Genomic DNA, 20,664 nt, shown 5'->3' with positions numbered 1-20,664 from the left:
ATTAATGGTGTTCACCCAAGGGGTTAGGTCATGTGATATTTTTATAGAGCTGTTTTTTTTGGACGTGGCAATACCTAATATGTATACTTTAGATTTTTTTTATGGTGTTTATTGGACTGGGTCTATTATGTGATATATTTATAGAGCCGATCATCACGGACACGGCAATTCCAAATATGTCTATTTTATTTTTTCTATTTTTAACATTTTTTTTATTCCTTACTTGGGGAATTTTTTTTTTTTTTACATGTGAAACCTTTTTTTTAATTTTATTAACACTTTATTTTTTTATTTTATACTTTTCGTCCCCCATAAGGTCATACAAGACCTCTGGGGGACATTTACTTCACTTTTTCTTTTCTTTTTTTCACTGTTGATTTCTCCTGTAACTGGGGCTGACATAGTAGCCCCAGTTACAGCAGAAATACACCCCCCCAGAGAGGCTATACAGCGCTGTACAGCCTCAGTGCACGGCTGATCGAGGTCTGTGAAAGACCTCACACAGCTCCTGCACTCTCCGGTCATAGCGCTTTCTGCTCTGCATACACAGCGCTCACTGAGCGCTGTGTATGCAGCGATCCAGAAGGCAGGGACACCTGGGCACTGTCCCTGCCTTCTCTCTGGGTTGCCCTGCTGTCACTGACAGCAGGCAACCTGATCAGCAGCTGCACGATTAGCGTGCAGCTGTAACGTCCATTCAGAAATAAAGAACCACCTCCCGGACGTTTATAGTCTATGGGCGGACGGGAGGTGGTTAAAACAAGAATATAGCAGCAGTATCTAAAGCTTGTATTTCACTGTGACAAATGCAGAAAAGGCCCCAGATGTAGGGTCTTGCACAAAATAAGTGTTTTTTAAAACTCAGAGTATAACTGCAGTATTTAAAGTTTGTATTTGACTGTCACAAATTTAGCAAAGGACCCAAAATGTATTATCTTGAAAAAAATCCTGAATATAAAAATCCTGAATATAACTGCAGTATTTAAACCTTATATTTGACTGTCACAAATGTACATATGCTGTGCTGGTGCACTGAACTTACATAAAATGGCCGCCTGACGCCCACCTAAGGGCTCTTTCACACTTGCGTTATTGTCTTCCGGCATAGAGTTCCGTCGTCGGGGCTCTTTGCCGGAAGAATCCTGATCAGGATTATCCTAATGCATTCTGAATGGAGAGAAATCCGTTCAGGATGCATCACGATGTCTTCAGTTCCGGAACGGAACGTTTTTTGGCCAGAGAAAATACCGCAGCATGCTGCGCTTTTTGCTCCGGCCAAAAAAACTGAAGACTTGCCGCAAGGCCGGATCCGGAATGAATGCCCATTGAAAGGCATTGATCCGGATCCGGCCTTAAGCTAAACGTCGTTTCGGCGCATTGCCGGATACGACGTTTAGCTTTTTTAGAGTGGTTACCATGGCTGCCGGGACGCTAAAGTCCTGGCAGCCATGGTAAAGGGGAGCGGGGGAGCAGCATACTTACCATCCGTGCGACTCCCGGGGCGCTCCAGAGTGACGTCAGGGCGCCCCAGGCGCATGGATGACGTGATCACATGGCACGTCATCCATGCGCATGGGGCGCTCTGACGTCACTCTGGAGCGCCCCGGGAGCCGCACGGATGGTAAGTATACCGCTCCCCGCTCCTACTATGGCAACCAGGACTTTAATAGCGTCCTGGCTGCCAGTAGTAACACTGAAAGCATTTTGAAGACTGATCCGTCTTCAAATGCTTTCAGTACACTTGCGTTTTTCCGGATCCGGCATGTAATTCCGGCAAGTGGAGTACACGCCGGAATCCGGACAACGCAAGTGTGAAAGAGGCCTTACTAACATATTGATGATCTCAGAACCTGTCATTAATATCAGATCACCTGGGGTCCTGTATAAATTATAGGTTTTTCTGGATCCTTTCCCACAAAATTACATACAAATCTGATAAACCTATCTTGCTCTATGGCATGGTGCTTTCAGATTGCATTTGATTTTATGGTGACACGTCCTTTTTAAAGATTTTTTGGGGGATTTGTTTTGCCTTCTTTTGCCACCTGCGGTTCATTTTATATTTTATTAAGCCCATTGTATATTTCAAAGTCCACAGCTGACCCTCAGATTTGTATTTTTTGTCATTTATTGCCCTTTTTTTTTATACTTATTACCTACAGGAATACATTTTGCAGTGTAATTACCCAATGTGTATTTAAACATCTTCCATTTATCCTTTCTATGATTATGTGAGAATAGATACCAGTCTATTGACACCAAATATTTTTTTTAGTTTTTAATTCGCCCCACTCACCTTTATATCACCCCTCACATACAGGCACACATCACCGCCTTTTCTATTGGCTTTTTCTTTCCTAGAGAGTGTAAAACCCTCAATACTAACAGGCCAGTTGTGTGAAGAGTCCTGCCACCCTACATTGTAGACTCCAGCTCTCCCATGACTCTTCACATGACTACTTGATTCAGAATTAGCAGATATTTATATTACTAAATCATTTTCCCACAAAACTATATGTGAATCTTTTCAACTCCTCCTTCTACTCCTTCTCTATAACATGTTGCCTGTAGATTGGACTACATTTTCATTGTAAAGGTTCCTTTAGTGGGTACTTACAGATGGCATCGATTTTACGGGTCTATTTAGTAGATGTGCCAGAAAATAGACCCAAAAATGATGTATGGAAAAAACAAAAAAACACCAGGGACATTTTATAAACATGCTTTTCATCTGTTTCTTTTAGATATTGTCGAAGAGAAAGGGGATCCAGAGTTGTGTTTACAAGATTCTGAAGATGAGTTACAGTTGAATGTTTTCCATGTTAAAAATGAATTTCAAAGTGAATTATTGAGAGTCATGATTGATGGGATTATACTCTTATTGGTATGAATATTTTTTATTTCAAATTATGATATTTTATTTTTGATATTTGGATATGCCTCTTAACATTTTTTTTATGAACTATATTTGCTCATCCCATCTTTGTATAAGCATCTGTCTAGGTCATGAATGTTAATATTAGCTGCATTATGGATGCATTTCACTTTCAAGTGAGACAGCACATCTGCCCACAATAGTAGTTTGTAGATAGTTATTAGACATATTGCATTTCAAGATGACTGAATCTTTATACAGCTAGTGAATAACGGACATCAAAACATAGAACATGTTCTATCTAGTATGTTTTCACTAACTGACAGCCCCCTTACAATTGAATGGGACCGATTTTAGCACCCATTTCTCAGCAAGGCATCAGTGAAAAAATGTCTGTTGAAAACTGACAGTTTATCCATTTGTAACCAACTGTTTTTTTCACTGTTTTCACTGTTGTGTGCCAATGTTCTAAAGTATTAATTGGGAGGGAGGCTGCATTATTTGGTAACACGCCATGTTGAATTCATCTCAGATTTTTCTAAAGGAAAGGGGGTCATGTGATATATCAGTATTGGCTAGAATTTACTTTTAAATAAGCTGGAAGTGTCAGTTTAGATCTATGTTTACAAGTTTAGGAGTTAAATGAGGTCAGAGTTTCCTAAAGTGCTTTATAGGGGGTGTGGCCTGCATGCTAATGGTGCTGTCTGCTTAACTCGCTAGCTCCGCACAAGACACCCAGAAAGCGTCTCATATCGGCTATCCAAACATATATTCAGTGTACCCAGCGCAAGCAGAAGTGTCCTGCAGGATAGGCTCTGAAAAAACTCAGATTTTTTGGCCAAACCAACGGCTGCAAGTCCACGCCTAACCGGGTCATCTTCGACAGCACACTCTGCTGCGGCCTCATCGTCTGGAACCTCTCTTAGCACGGAGGAGACAATGCTCTCAGGGTTGCCTTCCTACCCGCTAACAGAGGGCACCATGCGATCCATGCTAGAAAGCCTACGCTTCTCCCTCAAAGAAAACATGATGGAGACCTCCTAGGGAAGTTTAGGCTTGAACTTCAGAGCTTGAGGGAGCACACTTCACATGTAGAAGGGAAAATTGCATAGTTTGCCACTTCCCATAACTCCTTGATCGACACTCACGAAGCACTGGAGGAAGATCTGGCTAACTTTAAGAGCAAGGTGCAAAATATGGAGGACCACCACCGTCTAAATAATGTGCGACTACGCATGGTCCTAGAGCTGGTGGAAACATAGGCCCTGCAGCCGCTCCTTAAAAGTCTCCTCAAAGCCGCTATTCCCTCTGTGTCAGACATGGACTTAACCATTGATCGTATCCACCGGATTCTGAAGCCCAAAGGTTTGGACTCCTCACTGCCGCATGACAATGTTGCTCAAATCGATTTCTACCAAGTTAAGGAGCTAATTCTGAAGGCAATGCGACAGAACTGCACTCCTACTGATGTATTTCAATAAATCTCTGTGTTCCCTGACCTATCTGTGACCATATTAGCTAAAGAGAGGGAGTTTGCCCCAATTACTAAGATTATAAGAGATCAACATATTCAGTACCGCTGGGGTTTTCCCCATCAAGCTCCTGCTCTCAAATGATTGTAACCAACATGTCTGCCTCACCCCACAATATGTGGCACGCAGACTTACAGTTGGGGGCTTCTTTCCAATCTGCCACAACTGCTCAAAGATGTTATCCTTCAAACCAGACAGGATTGCCCCTGAATGGGAAGTCACCTGAAAAGAACGCTGGATCTCTGCTCTGTTCCTATCGGGTGCCTGGGGCACGGGACACGTAAGTGACTACTACCTGTAAATCCCCCCTTGTCACGGGTGAAGTTTTCAGATCGCTGGAACTTATGAATAAACTAGCGACTGGCTTGATCCCAAACTAAGGAGCTTATTGGTGAGCCCTATAAAACCCTAAGAGCTCTCCCTGACTGCTATGCACATGCAAGGGTCTCGATGGTAGACAATTGCATGCCCACGTACCTTAGTCTGTGTGACACCTGAAAACCCTATAATAGTGAGGGGGACACGACCACCGGCTCCCTGCACTTAATACGGACGGAGTAAGGGTCACCTAGAATCAAGCCAGCAAGGAAACACAATAAAGTAAAGGACTTATCTGAGCAAACAGCAGAAGCAGCCTCCAGCAATGCACACTTCATCCAGGAAGTAGTATAAACCGCAAAGTGAGGCAGTATGGGAGGGAATATAAAGGAAGACGATTAGTCTAATTAAGTGACACCTGGCAGAAGGAATGAGATGAGATAGTGAAACTAAAACAAAGAACATCATACAAGAGGTAGAGAAGAACGTCTGCCAGAACTTCTCACAGAACTGACGGTGACACCGCTACACCGTCTGATCTGTTCCATGGAGATGTTATTTCCTCTAAACCAGGCATCCTCAAACTGCGGCCCTCGAGCTGTTGTAAAACTACAACTCCCACATTGCCCTGCTGTAAGCTGATACCTGTAGGCTGTTAGGGCATGCTGGGAGTTGTAATTTTGCAACAGCTGGAGGGCCGCAGTTTGAGGATGCCTGCTCTAAGCAGACCCCTTGGAATGGACATCACTTTTTGTTACTTGTTTCTCCTATGTTGGCTCCTAGCCACCCCTGTTATACCCACTGGAACTGTTTCTTGTTTTGTTTTTTGTACTTGTCCTTGAGGCTCAGGTCCTCAACTTATCCTTAGCATGTAACTACCTGTATGTCAATATGTCCCGTATGTTCACAGGCACCTGTGTATAGCATTTTACCTCTTCTCCTACCATGGGGTTGAAGGTCTATTCTAATAATGTGAGAGATGTGAATTCATCGTTCAGGCGCTCTCAGATTTGGTCTGATATACTCAAGTTGTTGCCCTGATTCAGGAATCTCATTTATTCAAATCAGACCTGCAGAGATGTGTGCACATCACTTCCCACACATCTTTCATTAACCAGCTACCATGAAGCGGTAAGCAGGTGCCTTTATTTGCATTACATCTTCTGTGGCATTTACTTCAAAACAATGTATTACAAACTCTGCGGGTTGATATTTTATTTTAATATGTCTTTTACATCCAACTCACTATTGTATTTGTATACGCACCCAATGTTCGGCAGATAACCTTTAACAGACTCTTTAGAAAGATACAGAAAGTAGCGAAAGTTGCAGTGATCATAGTTGGTGATTTTAACAACCTAGTGAATGCGGACTTAGACTGTCATACTATAATAGACAACCATTGTGTGGACCTACAAGCTACTCTTAAAGATACCTCATTTCACAACATCTGGCGATACCACCATGCCCGTGTGACTTTACTTATATTTCATCAGCCCATTCATCACAGTCTCGTATTTACTTCTTTCTAGTCTTGAGAGATCTAATACACAAGGTAGTCAAGTCGGACATTGTGTACGCTACTTGGTCTGACCATGCGCCTATAAGCCAACTATACACTTCATCCCCTGACATCACCTCTGATTTACTTCAAAACACCAGCAATTGCCTGGCAGCTGTCTCTAATATCCGGTCATCTCTATATCTAAAACTGAACCTCTCAAAAACTGAACTTCTTGTCTTTCCCCCATCTACTAACCCACCTAAACTTGATATTTAAATTTCGATCTGCAGCACTATCATAACTCCTGTGCAACATGCCTGCTGTCTTGGGGCCACATTTGATTCTGATCTTTCATTTGTTCTCCATATTCAATCACTTACAAACTCTTGTCGTGTATACCTTAAGAATATCTCCAGAATCTGCCCTTTTCTTACTGTGGAAACCGCAAAAACTTTTGCGCATTTGTTATTTCCTATACCTATGTCAACCTGTTATCTATGTTTATTTTTTGTTTGTATTGCAAAACACTTATGTGGATGTCCTTCCTAGAGCGCTCATACATACCCCTTTTGGTAGAGGATCTAATGCTCACTTTTTGGGAAATGTCTTGTGCATATAATGGTATACCTTCTCAGATGCATAACTCTGAGAGTTATAGATCTTGACACTAACCATGGCTGGCCCACTGGTCAAACTGAAGCAAGATGACAGATCCGATAGTAGCCTCTTTTAATGTCAAGGGCTTCAATGCCCCCTCCAAAAGGTGCCAAACTTTTTCCTTCTTAAAAAAGAAAAAACTTTACTATTCTCTTTTACAGGAAACACACTTTAAGTTTAACCGCTCTCTATCGCTCCAGTTTCCCTATGTGGTTCCACTGCGGATCAAATTCCTCTGCTTCTAGAGGGGTTGGTACTGTATTAGTTTCGGAGGCCCAAATAATGTGTGGGTGGGAGATGAATAGAGTTCACAATCAAGAAACATAACATAAACTATGAACATATAGCACAATAAAACTATTGTGTGCCACATTGTGTCAGTACCATGGTGAGCCAGCCATGGGGCTGATAGGTTAGTTGATGAACATTTATGTAGGTGTGGGGGTTGCGCGAGCCAGGGCGCCCCATTATGTACAGATCTTGGTTTCACTGCAAGATCTCCACAACCAACCCCATGTTGTAGCAAGAAAAATAAATTGTGTATAGATGGAGGGCACACAAAATATCTGGGGCAATGTGGACTAAACAATAAATATTTATAATATATATATATATATATATATATATATATATATATATATATATATAATAATATAAAACCTGTTTATACATGGGTAGATAAAAAGTCAGCAATCCATACCATAAGGAATAAATGGTAAATCCAGAGTCTTATATCTGCAGAATAAATATGATACTTCAATAGTTGGTCAATGTCAAATAATTGCACTTGGTTATAAATGAACAGAGATCGTTCATATGAAACAGCGTATCTGTAAAGAAATTGTCCTGCTCAAGAGATCCACACCTGTTTTCCTCACAATTTTAACAGCACTCCGTGGTTCACTTTTCACACCCAAACTTGCAGACACATACACACAGATATTTTTTGTGTAAATTACCGGTCCGGTGGGTGTTGGTTGTGGCTGCACAATTGGAGTTTCACTGCGGGACTGAGGAGTCAGCGTTGGATCTTTCAGCGTTGAGTCACATTATGCTCGCAGTACGTGGCGTCCCACGTGTGTTAAAGTGAATCACGTGACTCAGTCCATCAGCTGTGTAATGATGCTAGTACTAGTAATCTCTGAAAAAGCTGGTGCTGGATGAGAAGAAAACGGACAAAATGTTACTTGTAAACGGTGAATCCTTATTGTATATCTTTGATAAGATGGCTCCTTGTTGGTCCTTGCTGTGTATCAAACGCGTTTCGGAACAACACTGTTCCTTCAGTGTTCAACAGCAAATGACTGACATGGAGGTCTTTTTATAGGGTGTCTGCCCCAATTGATTCTATTTTAGCTGTGTCTAAATCAAAACCTGGGTCGGATCTGAATCCTCCAATATATGACTCCTAACAGACCCTATGTATCAAATGTGGTCCGTACAAAGACTTTGCATAAAAAACATGAGATTAAATTACATCCAAACGTTTATATAGTATTAATATGCTTAAATTAATAAATAAAATAAAAATAATAAAACGCATATGTTGAAGTATCATATTTATTCTGCAGATATGACTCTGGGTTTACTATTTATTCCTTATGGTATGGATTGCTGACTTTTTATATATCTATGTATAAATAGGTTTTATAGAGAATCCGACATTACCTACTGGAAAGTTGTCTCTCTGAAACAATCAAGCATGACTTATTACATGTGGATCGAGTAGATTTCAGGTAGGGTCGAAATCGATCCTTCTTGGCATGAAGTCTTCCTTGTCTTCTGCGGTTCTTTCCTCGTTTCTCCGTGCCCACTGTTTCCTACGGTGTGGGGGGTGGTATGGATGGTAAAGAAATCAGGTCCTGGATGGGGGCCCAGTCAGGGATGTCCAGATCTGTGATCTTCAGTATTCAGAGCAGTTCTGGTAACTCTGAGTGGTCTCTCAGGTTGAACCTCTTTCCGTCTGTTGAAAAGGAGAGACCGAAGGGGAAGAGCCATATATAAGGTGTGTTCCGGTATCTCAGGACTTCAGTTAATGGACTTAAGATATTTCTCTTGGATAAGATGATCCGGGCCAGATCTTGGTATATGGAGACTGTGGAGCCCTCAATTGGGGTCGGTGGTTTTGTCCTGGCTAGCCGTAAGACATAGTCTCTGACTTTAGAATGGAATATTTGGCAGATTAAACGTCTTGGTGGTTCAGAGGGAGATGGTTTAGCTTTTAAGGCCCTGTGAGCTCTTTCAATTGAGATTTCTGTAGGGTAGGAGTCTCCCAGGACAGAGACGAGAATTTGCTTGACAGTGTCTGGGAGGGATTCTGACGGTACAGATTCAAGGATCCCTTTTAATCTGGTGTTGTTGTTGCGTCTTGCTCTATTTTCCTAATCACCCATCCAGTTAACCAGTTTATTCATTTGAGTTTGGCAGGAGTGGAAGGTAGAAGACATTGCTTTGGTGTAGGAGATCAACTAAGATTGGGTTGTTTCAAGCTATTCGACCTAGCCACCTATGTTTCTATGTCTTGCTTGATTTTTTTTTTTTTGTAGCTCTTTTATCACCGGTTCAATAGCTAGGGCTTTACCTAGAAATGACCTGGAGATAGGTAGGCTTCTGTCGTCCTATACGTCTCCTCCCTCACTTTCCATATCTTGTGAATTATGTGGGGATGGGTCTCTGTCAGATTCCCTTTCTGGCAGTGACTGGTGTGAATGGATGTGTCTTGTTGAGTTAGCTGGTTGACACTTTTGTACAAAAGAGTCCAGTGAGTCGTCTGGCTTGAGGTGGACATATTTCTGGATTTGTGCGGGCCTATCTTCACTATCACTGGTGGAGTTGGTCTGGACACTTGTGTTGATGGCTATCTGTAGTTTGATTGGTGTTCAATTGCTTCAGATATATAGCCCCAAGGAGCTGGTTCTTTGCTTTTAGTGCGACATTGACAAGTGTCTTATCTTGTGCTTGAGATTAAATTAAATGTTAAGTGTTTTGGTGGCCCACAGAAAGTGGACCTAAGGCTTTCAGTTGATTTTATGTGTGTCCCCAATGTATAGATCGAGGGCCAGAAAAATTAGGCTGAACCTTGCACGGGAAGCCTTATTAAAGTAAGTAGGTTTGGGGTACATGGCCAAATGAGGAAGGAAGGGTGGGTGTGGCGGTTGTTATCTGCTGAGCCTGGGGGGACCTGTTGGGTGACTTCTAGGAGAAGTGGGTCACCCCTTCTGGTTGAGCTTATTGGCCGCTGATTATAGTTGGGTATGCTGATCTGTCGGGTGGCCCTCTGGGTCAGTTGGGGGATCTGTACCTCCGGTCTTGCAGGCTGTAACCCACTCTGTGCTGGCAAGCAGGAGACGCGGCGTCCAGTAGAGCGGCACGATGCAGGAACAGTCTGCATATAGCTTGAAGTGGCGGTTCGGCCCTCAGGGTAGCTCCGGGAACTGGGGTGTGTCCTTCCGCTTGCTGTCGGGAACTGCTGCGCACTTCAGTGAGTTGAGGGTGACTGTCCCTCCTCAGAGTGTATCTTGTTTGTGTGAGTCGGCACCGATCTCTGAGTGGTGTGGCGGCGCGGCAACTTGAGGACGGGGATTTGTCCGTATGGGTAGGCCGCAACGGTATCTTGAGTCTCGCTGGCTCTGCCATCTTGAAATTAGGCTTGTGTGCTCAGTGTGATGAACCTTTGAGTGGTTTAGTAGCGAAATGAAGGTGGATGTCTCCTGATATCTTTGTGGCTACAGAGAGCTGCTGAGAGATGTCCCCTCGGCTTGGCTGCAGGCCACGCCCCCATCAGCGACGCATTTTTTAAAATACCTTTTTCTTGCTATGTAATTGTTGTTGCTATTCTGTAAACAGATTATATTGTTTTAAAATACCATGTAACACATGACCTTACAGTGACTTCATGAGATTTATTTGCCAAAAATGTTATAATTTTGCTTCTTCTGCAGGGCCCAGGTAGAGCAAGCTCTCCCAAGCACCAGTGGAAAACTACACTTTACCAGTGTTCTGACACATTTCGTGTTCAGCTTGGGAGACTTTTGGCTCATCTTTTGTCACCTTCACAAACAATTGAAAATCGAAGAAAAATTCTTCAAATAGTCAATGAACCAAGATATCAGGATATTTTAACCGAATGTTTAAGTCCTGGTTTGCAAGTAAGCAGTACTTTTTATATATTTAAAATGTAATCAATGTTTAATATTTTACTTGGAAATTCTTTTTACAGTATGCTTTTTATTTTTATATTTTTATTAAACTGAAAAATCCAGCGCATGCACTACGGTTAAAATCCAATCTCTTTATTATGATCCTTTAAAATTCCATGTGCTGGTCAGAAAGCTTTACGGTCTACGTGTTTAAACAATCTGTCTTAATTCATTACCATACTGTGTAGCCAAATTTCCTGGTTTTAAAAACCCTTCACTCACCTCAGACACGCCGCCATTACCATGTGTGAATAATCACCAAACATGGAAATGTTTACTACCTTCACATTTGAGATGTCTGAAAGATGTTTCCTTATATATGGTTTTCAGACCGTTTGAAGTGCAACCCACATATTGAACGTTACAGCTGTTGCAGGTGGCTAAATAAATCACATTACATTTCATATATGATTTAATTTTAAATTCTGCTCCTGTATCAATAGATTGCTTGCTTAATTTAATAAATTGACAGGTTTTACATACCGTACATTATGTCCGCATCTGTAGCAGCCAGTAACGTTCAACCAGGTATTACTTATAGACCCTGATTTCTCCAAAAATAAACTGACACAGTACTGTTGATATAGTTGGAGCTCTTTTTGCTCACAACTTTAATTCCTGATTCCAATATCTGTCGTAAATTATCCTGATTCAGAATCAGTAAATACCTAGTAATGATGTTCCGTACCTCATTAAACTGTCTGCTATAAGTGGTTGACTCTCACCTTTTTTTCTTGTGATTCTATTTTATTATACCTACTTTCCTGGGAGAATACGTTTCTTCTGTCCAAAAGATTCACCTTTTCTAAAGTCTGTTTTAGCAAGTTCTCACTATATCCCCTTGCTTTGAGTCTTCTATATAAAGCTGCACTTAGCTTTTTATAAGTGGAGTCCTCTGTGCAATTACGGCAGATTCTTATAATCTCACTGTAGGGGATATCATTGATGACATGTTTGGGGTGACAGAAGGATGTTAGTAGTAAAGTATTCCTACTTGTATCTTTTCTATAGTTGCTACTGACTACCTCATTCCCTTTATTGGAAAGCTTGACATCCAAGAAAGGAATGCCACTCACTGCTATTGTATAAGTGAATTGAAGGTTCATTGCAATTTTATTCATGTATTCCACACCAGGATAATATCATCAATAAATCTTCCATACCATACGATCGAGGACAAAAAAACATTGTCCTTGATCATAAGGTATTGTTCCTCCCAATGGGATATATAAATATTTGCATACGAGGGGGAGAATTTTGCAACCAATGGTGCTCCCCTCGTCTTCAAATAATAGGTCCTGTTAAAGGAGAAATAATTATGTCCTAGCAGGAACTCCACAGACAAATGGAGGAATTCCTTAGAAGCAGCACTATATCCACTATACAAATCTAAATGTCTCTTGAGGCTTTCCAAACCCAAATGGTGCGGAATCGAGGAGTAAAGTGCGGCGACATCACAAGTCTGTACCCCTCTTCCCACACAGAGTTACCAGTCAATTCCAATACATGTTTTGTATCTCGTAGGTAGCTTGGGATACGCAGATAAAAATCTACCCATGCTCCCAGGCGTTCTCCCAAACTGCCTATACCAGACACAAAAGGTTGCAATGGAGGAGGGAAAGTATTTTTATGTACCTTAGGGAGTGAGTGGAAAATTGGGATTACTGGTTTATTCACAAACAAATAGTCTCTAAGTTTCATATCGGAAAATACCTGGTGAAATACCAAAAAGAAATTTAGATGCTAAGACAAGTTCTGTAGTGGGATCTGCCCTCAACTTTCTATATGTGGATGTATCCCCTAGCAACTCCTCATTGCATAAAAAAAATTCAATAACCAAATCACTGTTGTACCGTAAATATTGAGTGCTTTCCTCTCTTGTCTAGTCAGTTTTTCTCTCCCTACCCCATTTATTTAAAATTTTTTCACTTTTGGGTCTAATGCCACAAGGTCCATCTCAACTAGCTCCTGAAATTTATCTAAAGCTGGCACCCTAGAATTCACGGGGTAAAAGTCTGAGTTGGGGACCCTAAAGCCCTTCCCCAGTCATCTACAATAGACCCAGATTCACATTGTAAGGTGGATAAGGTCCGATTACAGCGTTGTTCTGACAAATTAAATGGTATCACATTAATAACATTATCGTTCACTTTCTGCAGTCCATTGCAATTTAATTTGCGACCTTGACAAATCCAAATGCCTACTGACATTAAAGGGGTTGTCCGGGTTCAGAGCTGAACCCGGACATACCCTTATTTTCACCCCGGCAGCCCCTCTGAGCCTAGCATCGGAGCATCTCATGCTCCGATGCGCTCCAGTGCCCTGCGCTAGATCGCGCAGGGCACTGGCTCTTTTGTTTTCAATAACACACTGCCGGGCGGTAACTTCCGCCCGGCAGTGTGTTCGGTGACGTCACCGGCTCTGAGGGGCGGGCTATAGCTCTGCCCTAGCCGTTTTACTGGCTAGGGCAGAGCCAAATCCCGCCCATCAGTGCCGGTGACGTCACCGGGGTTCCTGTCAGCCCCATAGAGAGCCCCGGTACGTCACCGGAACTCAGAAAAATGCCTTTGCCCTGTGCAATTTAGCTCAGGGCAAAGGAGAGCATCGGAGCATGAAATGCTCCGATGCTCATGTCAGGGGGGCTGCCGGGGTGAAAATGGAGGGCTGTCCAGGTTCAGCTCTGAACCTGGACAACCCCTTTAAGATTCTGTGCGAAGCTATTCACATCAAGTTTAGTCCAAAACAAATCAAAATTATGCATTGGTGAGAACGATAGCCCCTTTCTCAAGAGATCTTTCATTATCTGATAAGATATAACTAGATAAATTAATGACTTCATCTTCTATTTCTGCCTCTTTACTGTCCTCCTCAGATGTCTTATATTTGGTCTATGCTAGCTATTTCCCTGCTCTCCTTGTTCATTTTTTGGCTTATTCTCCAGTTGTATCAATGGATCCTGAGGCTGAACAAGACTACTATTTTTGATTCACAAGACACTGTCCAGACTCCTAGTGTTTCACCTGATGTGAAACTACAAATATGGGAACTTGAATCCTTGTTACCAAAGAAGATGAGAATCTGGTGGGATGCGAAAAACGTTGAAGTCCTGTTTGAAAAAATCTATGATTCCTAGAGGCTTGTGATTGAATAAATATCCAACATACAGTACAGACCAAAAGTTTGGACACACCTTCTCATTCAAAGAGTTTTCTTTATTTTCATGACTATGAAAATTGTAGATTCACACTGAAGGCATCAAAACTATGAATTAACACATGTGGAATTATATACATAACAAAAAAGTGTACTTGAAAACAACTGAAAATGTCATATTCTAGGTTCTTCAAAGTAGCCACCTTGTGCTTTGATTACTGCTTTGCACACTCTTGGCATTCTCTTGATTAGCTTCAAGAGGTAGTCACCTGAAATCGTTTTCACTTCACAGGTGTGCCCTGTCAGGTTTAATAAGTGGGATTTCTTGCCTTATAAATGGGGTTGGGACCATCAGTTGCGTTGTGAAGAAGTCAGGTGGATACACAGCTGATAGTCCTACTGAATAGACTGTTAGAATTTGTATTATGGCAAGAAAAAAGCAGCTAAGTAAATAAAAACGAGTGGCCATCATTACTTTAAGAAATGAAGGTCGGTCAGTCCGAAAAATTGGGAAAACTTTGAAAGTGTCCCCAAGTGCAGTCACAAAAACCATCAAGCGCTACAAAGAAACTGACTCGCATGCAGACAGCCCCAGGAAAGGAAGACCAAGAGTCACCTCTGCTGCGGAGGATAAGTTCATCCGAGTCACCAGCCTCAGAAATCGCAGGTTAACAGCAGCTCAGATTAGAGACCAGGTCAATGCCACACAGAGTTCTAGCAGCAGACACATCTCTAGAACAACTGTTAAGAGGAGACTGTGTGAATCAGGCCTTCATGGTAGAATATCTGTCAGGAAACCACTGCTAAGGACAGGCAACAAGCAGAAGAGACTTGTTTGGGCTAAAGAACACAAGGAATCGACATTAGACCAGTGAAAATCTGTGCTTTGGTCTGATGAGTCCAAATTTTAGATCTTTGGTTCCAACCACCGTGTCTTTGTGCGACGCAGAAAAGGTGAACGGATGGGACTCTACATGCTTGGTTCCCACCGTGAAGCGTGGAGGAGGAGGTGTGATGGTGTGGGGGTGCTTTGCTGGTGACACTTGGGGATTAATTCAAAATTGAAGGCATACTGAACCAGCATGGCTACCACAGCATCTTGCAGCTGCATGCTTTAGTTGGACCATCATTTATTTTTCAACAGGACAATGACCCCAAACACACCTCCAGGCTGTGTAAGGGCTATTTGACCATGAAGGAGAGTGATGGGGTGCTGCGCCAGATGACCTGGCCTCCACAGTCACCGGACCTGAACCCAATAGAGATGGTTTGGGGTGAGCTGAACCGCAGAGTGAAGGCAAAAGAGCCAACAAGTGCTAAGCATCTCTGAGAACTCCTTCAAGACTGTTGGAAGACCATTTCAGGTGACTACCTCTTGAAGCTCAAGAGAATGCCAAGAGTGTGCAAAGCATGAAATCAAAGCAAAAGGTGGCTACTTTGAAGAACCTAGAATATGACATATTTTCAGTTGTTTCACACTTTTTTGTTATGTATATAATTCCACATGTGTTAATTCATAGTTTTGATGCCTTCAGTGTGAATCTACAATTTTCATAGTCATGAAAATAAAGAAAACTCTTTGAATGAGAAGGTGTGTCCAATGTTTTGGTCTGTACTGTATATATACTCATCAGAATTCATGCATAATTAGAATACTGCTTTATCAGAATGTTCATTGAAACTTATAATTGTGGAACAATAAGACACTTTGTTGGAAACCACACGTGCACAAATTAAGGCAATACAAGAATCTCTGTTACCAGTCAAAGAGAAAGAAGAATTTAAAATACTGTACAATGCTGTGAAAGAAAAAGGATTGTTCTACAGGAAAAAATAATACAGACAAAGGAAACAAAATTTAAAAGATAGCTTATGGACTGTTCTCTTGATCAGGTATATACATGGAAGCAAAATACTTTGGATACATTAAATCAATTTTGAGAAACCAAAATCTGAGAATAAATTCTCAACATAGAGTGAGCATTACCAGTGCAGAACACTATTTTGAATCCATGGTCTCTATACAAGAAGGAGATTCATCAGGAAATACAAAATCACAAAATAGTTATATAATAATATAAGATATCCGAGGAGGACAGTAAAGAGACAGAAATAGAAGATGAAGTCATCCGGTCTTGAATTAAGCCTCTTGAGAAAGGGGCTATCGTTCTCACCAATGCATGATTTTGATTTGTTTCGCACTATACTTGATGTGAATAGGTTCACACGGAATCTTACTGTCAGGAGGCATTTTGATTTGTCAAGGTCGTAAATTTGTATATGTGGATATAGTGCTGCTTTGAAGGAATTCCTCTATTTGTCTGTGGAGTTCCTGTTAGGACATTATTTCTCCTTTAATGGGACCTATTATTTGCAGACAATATGCTGGGAGTTGTAGTTTTGCAACAGCTGGAGGGCTGCAGGTTGAGCATCCCTGACTTATACAATAGCAGTGAGTGGCATTCCTTACTTGGATGTCAAGCTTTCCAATAAAGGGAATGAGGTAGTCAGTAGCAACTACAGAAAAGTTACAAGTAGGAATACTTTACTACTGGCATCCTCCTGTCACCCCAAACATGTCATCAATGGTATCCGCTACAGTGAGATTATAAGAATCCACCTTAATTGCACAGAGGACTCCACTTATAAAAAGCAAAGTGCAGCTTTATATAGAAGACTCAAAGCAAGGGGATATAGTGAGAACTTGCTAAAACAGACTGTAGAAAATGTGAATCTTTTGGACAGAAGAAACCTATTCTCCCAGGAAACAAGTAGGAATAATGAAATATAATCACAAGAGAAAAAGGTGAGAGAGTCAACCACTTATAGCAGACACTTTAATGAGGTACGGAACATCATTACTAGGTATTTACTGATTCAGAATCAGGATGATAATTTTCAACCGATATTGGAATCAGGAATTCAAGTTGTGAGCAAAAGAGCTCCAACTATATCAACAGTACTGTGTCAGAGTTTATTTTTTGGAGAAATCAGGGTCTATAAAAAATACCTGGTTGAACATTACTGGCTGCTACAGATGCGATTTATGCAAAACCTGTCCATTTATTAAAATAAGCAATAGTTTTAAATCTAGTGCTACAGGAGAAGAATTTTAAATTAAATCATATATGAAATGTAACACAAGTAATATGATTTATTTAGCCACCTGCAACAGCTGTAACGTTCAATATGTGGGTTGCACTTCAAACAGTTTGAAAACCAGAGTAAGGAAACATCTCAAATTTGAAGGTAGTGAACATTTCCATGTTGCCTCAACATTTTAGAGGTGTACATGGAAGTAACACAGCAGATCATCTTGAAGTCACTGGTATTGAAAGGGTTAAAAAAAACATTGCAAGGAGGAGATCTAAACAGACTGCTTTATAATAGTGAGTCTTTTTGGATCTTCTTATTGCATACCAGAATTTCAAAGGGCATGAATAATAGACACAATCTCATCTTTGAATATTGATTTTATATTTTGTACGATTGTATGTGATTGTTGATTCTTTTTTTCCTTTCGTAGAAGCTTGTTTTTTGCAAGTAGTTTTGTATTTTATGATGTCACCAGACACCCCCACCCAACACCCCACACCCCCGATTCCAATTTGGTGTTTATTCACACATGGTCTGAGGTGGGTGATGGGTTTTTTAAACCAGGAAACTTGGCTACACAGTATGGTCATGAATAAGACAGATTGTCGAAATGCTTAGACCTTAAAGCTTTCTGACCAGCTCATGGAATTTAAAGGATCATAATAAAGAGATTGGATTTTATCTGTAGTGCATGTGCTGGATTTTTCCGATTTTTCACAAAAGTGTTTCCCTGAATTGCACGCATATAGAGTGGAGCAGGTGAGCTGGAAATATTTTGCTATAGTACATGTTTTTGTGACATTTATTTCTATGGTTTCATAGCGGAAGAGTTTAATGAATGAAATCGGAAAGTTGTTTTCGGCAAATTTCATTTACAATGTAGAGAAAGTTTGTACAAGGCACTTACTATTGTATTGTGATTGTCCATATTGCCTCCCTTGCTGGCTACGTAAAGTTTTCCACCACATTATACACCACTCATTTTCATGGTTACCGTGGTTTTATTTAATTTGTTTAAAAAATAGAATAAAAGAAGATTCCCTTTTCTACGCTGGTTGTTTATGGTCTTTTGCACCATAAAAGGTGGAACTAATCTGAAGCTGTACCTGTCCTTTTGTGAGTCTGGGCACCTCAGCCTCAAGGGTATTCACCTCTGCAGCATACCCGACAACCAGGATCTGCATCAAAACAAGCTGACAATAGTGTTGTGGATATTTCCAGCACAACCCCCATATTGGAGTAATTCTTTCTACACTTGGATGTACTTTTAGCCTACGGTAAGCCTTTTGTCTCTGTAAATACAGTGACCCTCAGCATACATTGGATACATTTCCATTAGGGATCGACCGATATAGATTTTTTAGGGCCGATACCGATAATCTGTGAATGTGGTCCAGCTACAGCGTAACCCTTGCAAAAAATTAATAAACTTTATTACTACTTACAACAAACAATTTGTCCATTAGTGTCCAGGCGCACACCAGACCACCAAAGATGCTGGCCAGGATATGGGAATAAATAACCCTAATTGCATGTCCCGAGACTAGGCCCTTAGCCCAGGGGCGACTCCTAATGGTGGAGGCCCCCTGTCCTCGAACCTAACTGGCAACTACTAGTTTACCCTATTATACATGGGTTGAAAATCGTTGACATAGTGGTGGACTGGTGTAAGCATGGACAGAGAGGATCAAATACGAAAGTGCACAGTGTATACAGCCCTGATGATATCAAGTACCAAAAGGTACACGGTGCAACCAACTACAGATATAAAAGACACCTAAATACGAGGTTGGACCCTGGGAGGGGAAACACATTTGCTTTACTGGAGGGATATGTCGTCTAGAAGCACCAACAGGGACCCATAATAAACAGGCTTCTTTACCTTAAGTGGCTGGTTTATCTGACCCAGGACGTATCCCAAGTCTATCGCTGCCATTGGTACTTGTGAAGCCTCTGTTGAACACCACTAACACGATTGGCCTCTGTGAACTCCATTATCTTGAAGGCTGTTATTTGCATTATTTGTGAGACCGATCATGGCTATATATGTGTACTGAATTTCCCCTGGACACAATACCCACTCTGGTTGTTTCACGTGAGATATACACATCCTATACATCAAGACTGTTGGCATCTGTCCCCCCTTCTTTCCCTCCCAGGATTGTCATCTGGTCCAATCTTTTAATCCCACTACTCAACGTCACTATTGACACCATTTGTTGAACGGCTACATCACGGATGTGCCAATATTATTTGGGCCTCCCTCCGCTCGACAACGTTTTTTCTTGTATCTACTTAAATATCTTAATTTATTTACCCCCTGATGATCCCACACCGTGGGGGAAACACGTTGGGGTTGATCACAGATTGATTCTGTGGTATCAATAGTCATCGTATTTAGGTGTCTTTTTATATCTGTAGTTGGTTGCACCGTGTACCTTTTGGTACTTGATATCATCAGGGCTGTATACACTGTGCACTTTTTTATTTGATCCTCTCTGTCCAGCCCACCACTATGTCAACGATTTTCAACCCATGTATAATAGGGTAAACTAGGAGTTGCCAGTTAGGTTCGAGGACAGGGGGCCTCCACCATTAGGAGTCGCCCCTGGGCTAAGGGCCTAGTCTCAGGACATGCAATTAGGGTTATTTATTCCCATATCCTGGCCAGCATCTTTGGTGGTCTGGTGTGCGCCTGGACACTAATGGACAAATTGTTTGTTGTAAGTAGTAATAAAGTTTATTATTTTTTTGCAAGGGTTACGCTGTAGCTGGACCACATAAATTCTGACCTATTAACCCATTATTTAGACTTATATCCTAAATTGCTGGATGTCGATAATCTGTGAACTTTCAGGCCGATAATTTATACCGATATTCTGTGAATTTTAATTTTTGAGAAAAAAAAAATTCCTACACAAATCTGCTGAAAATTAATGTTTGTTAACGTGTATTTTTTTATTTTTTTCATTTATAATGAATATTTTGGTGTGTTCCCCCTTAGGGACTAGAACCCTTGTCCTATTCAGCCTGATAGAGCTCTATCAGGGTGAATAGGACCTCACACTCTCCCTGCTGCCCTGTGCTTTGTGCACACAGCAGCGAGGGAGCTGACTATGGCAGCCAGGGCTTCAATAGCGTCCTGGCTGCATGGTAACCAATCGGAGCCCCAGGCTTACACTGCTGGGGCTCCGATCGGAACTGCCACTGAGGAGGAGGGGAGAGGGGACCCTGTGGCCACTGCCACCAATGATTAATAGTGGGGGGCGCACTGTGCCACCAATGATTAATACTGGGTTTGGGGGGGGTGCACTGCACCACCAATGAAGA

The 20,664-nt window shown here is 41.5% G+C and overlaps 1 protein-coding gene across 1 annotated transcript in view; it reads left to right on the top strand.

Moving 5' to 3' along the window:
• LYST (lysosomal trafficking regulator) overlaps nucleotides 1-20,664 on the top strand; it is a 556,878-nt gene that overhangs the window by 355,297 nt on the left and 180,917 nt on the right. The window contains 2 exon segments of the mRNA XM_044290763.1: nucleotides 2,745-2,884; nucleotides 10,828-11,034. Of these exon segments, the coding sequence (XP_044146698.1) occupies nucleotides 2,745-2,884; nucleotides 10,828-11,034 (347 nt within the window).

The sequence above is a fragment of the Bufo gargarizans genome, chromosome 4 (genome assembly GCF_014858855.1).
Source record: "Bufo gargarizans isolate SCDJY-AF-19 chromosome 4, ASM1485885v1, whole genome shotgun sequence".
NCBI lineage: Eukaryota > Metazoa > Chordata > Amphibia > Anura > Bufonidae > Bufo > Bufo gargarizans.
This window is presented reverse-complemented; position numbering and strand designations above follow the sequence as displayed.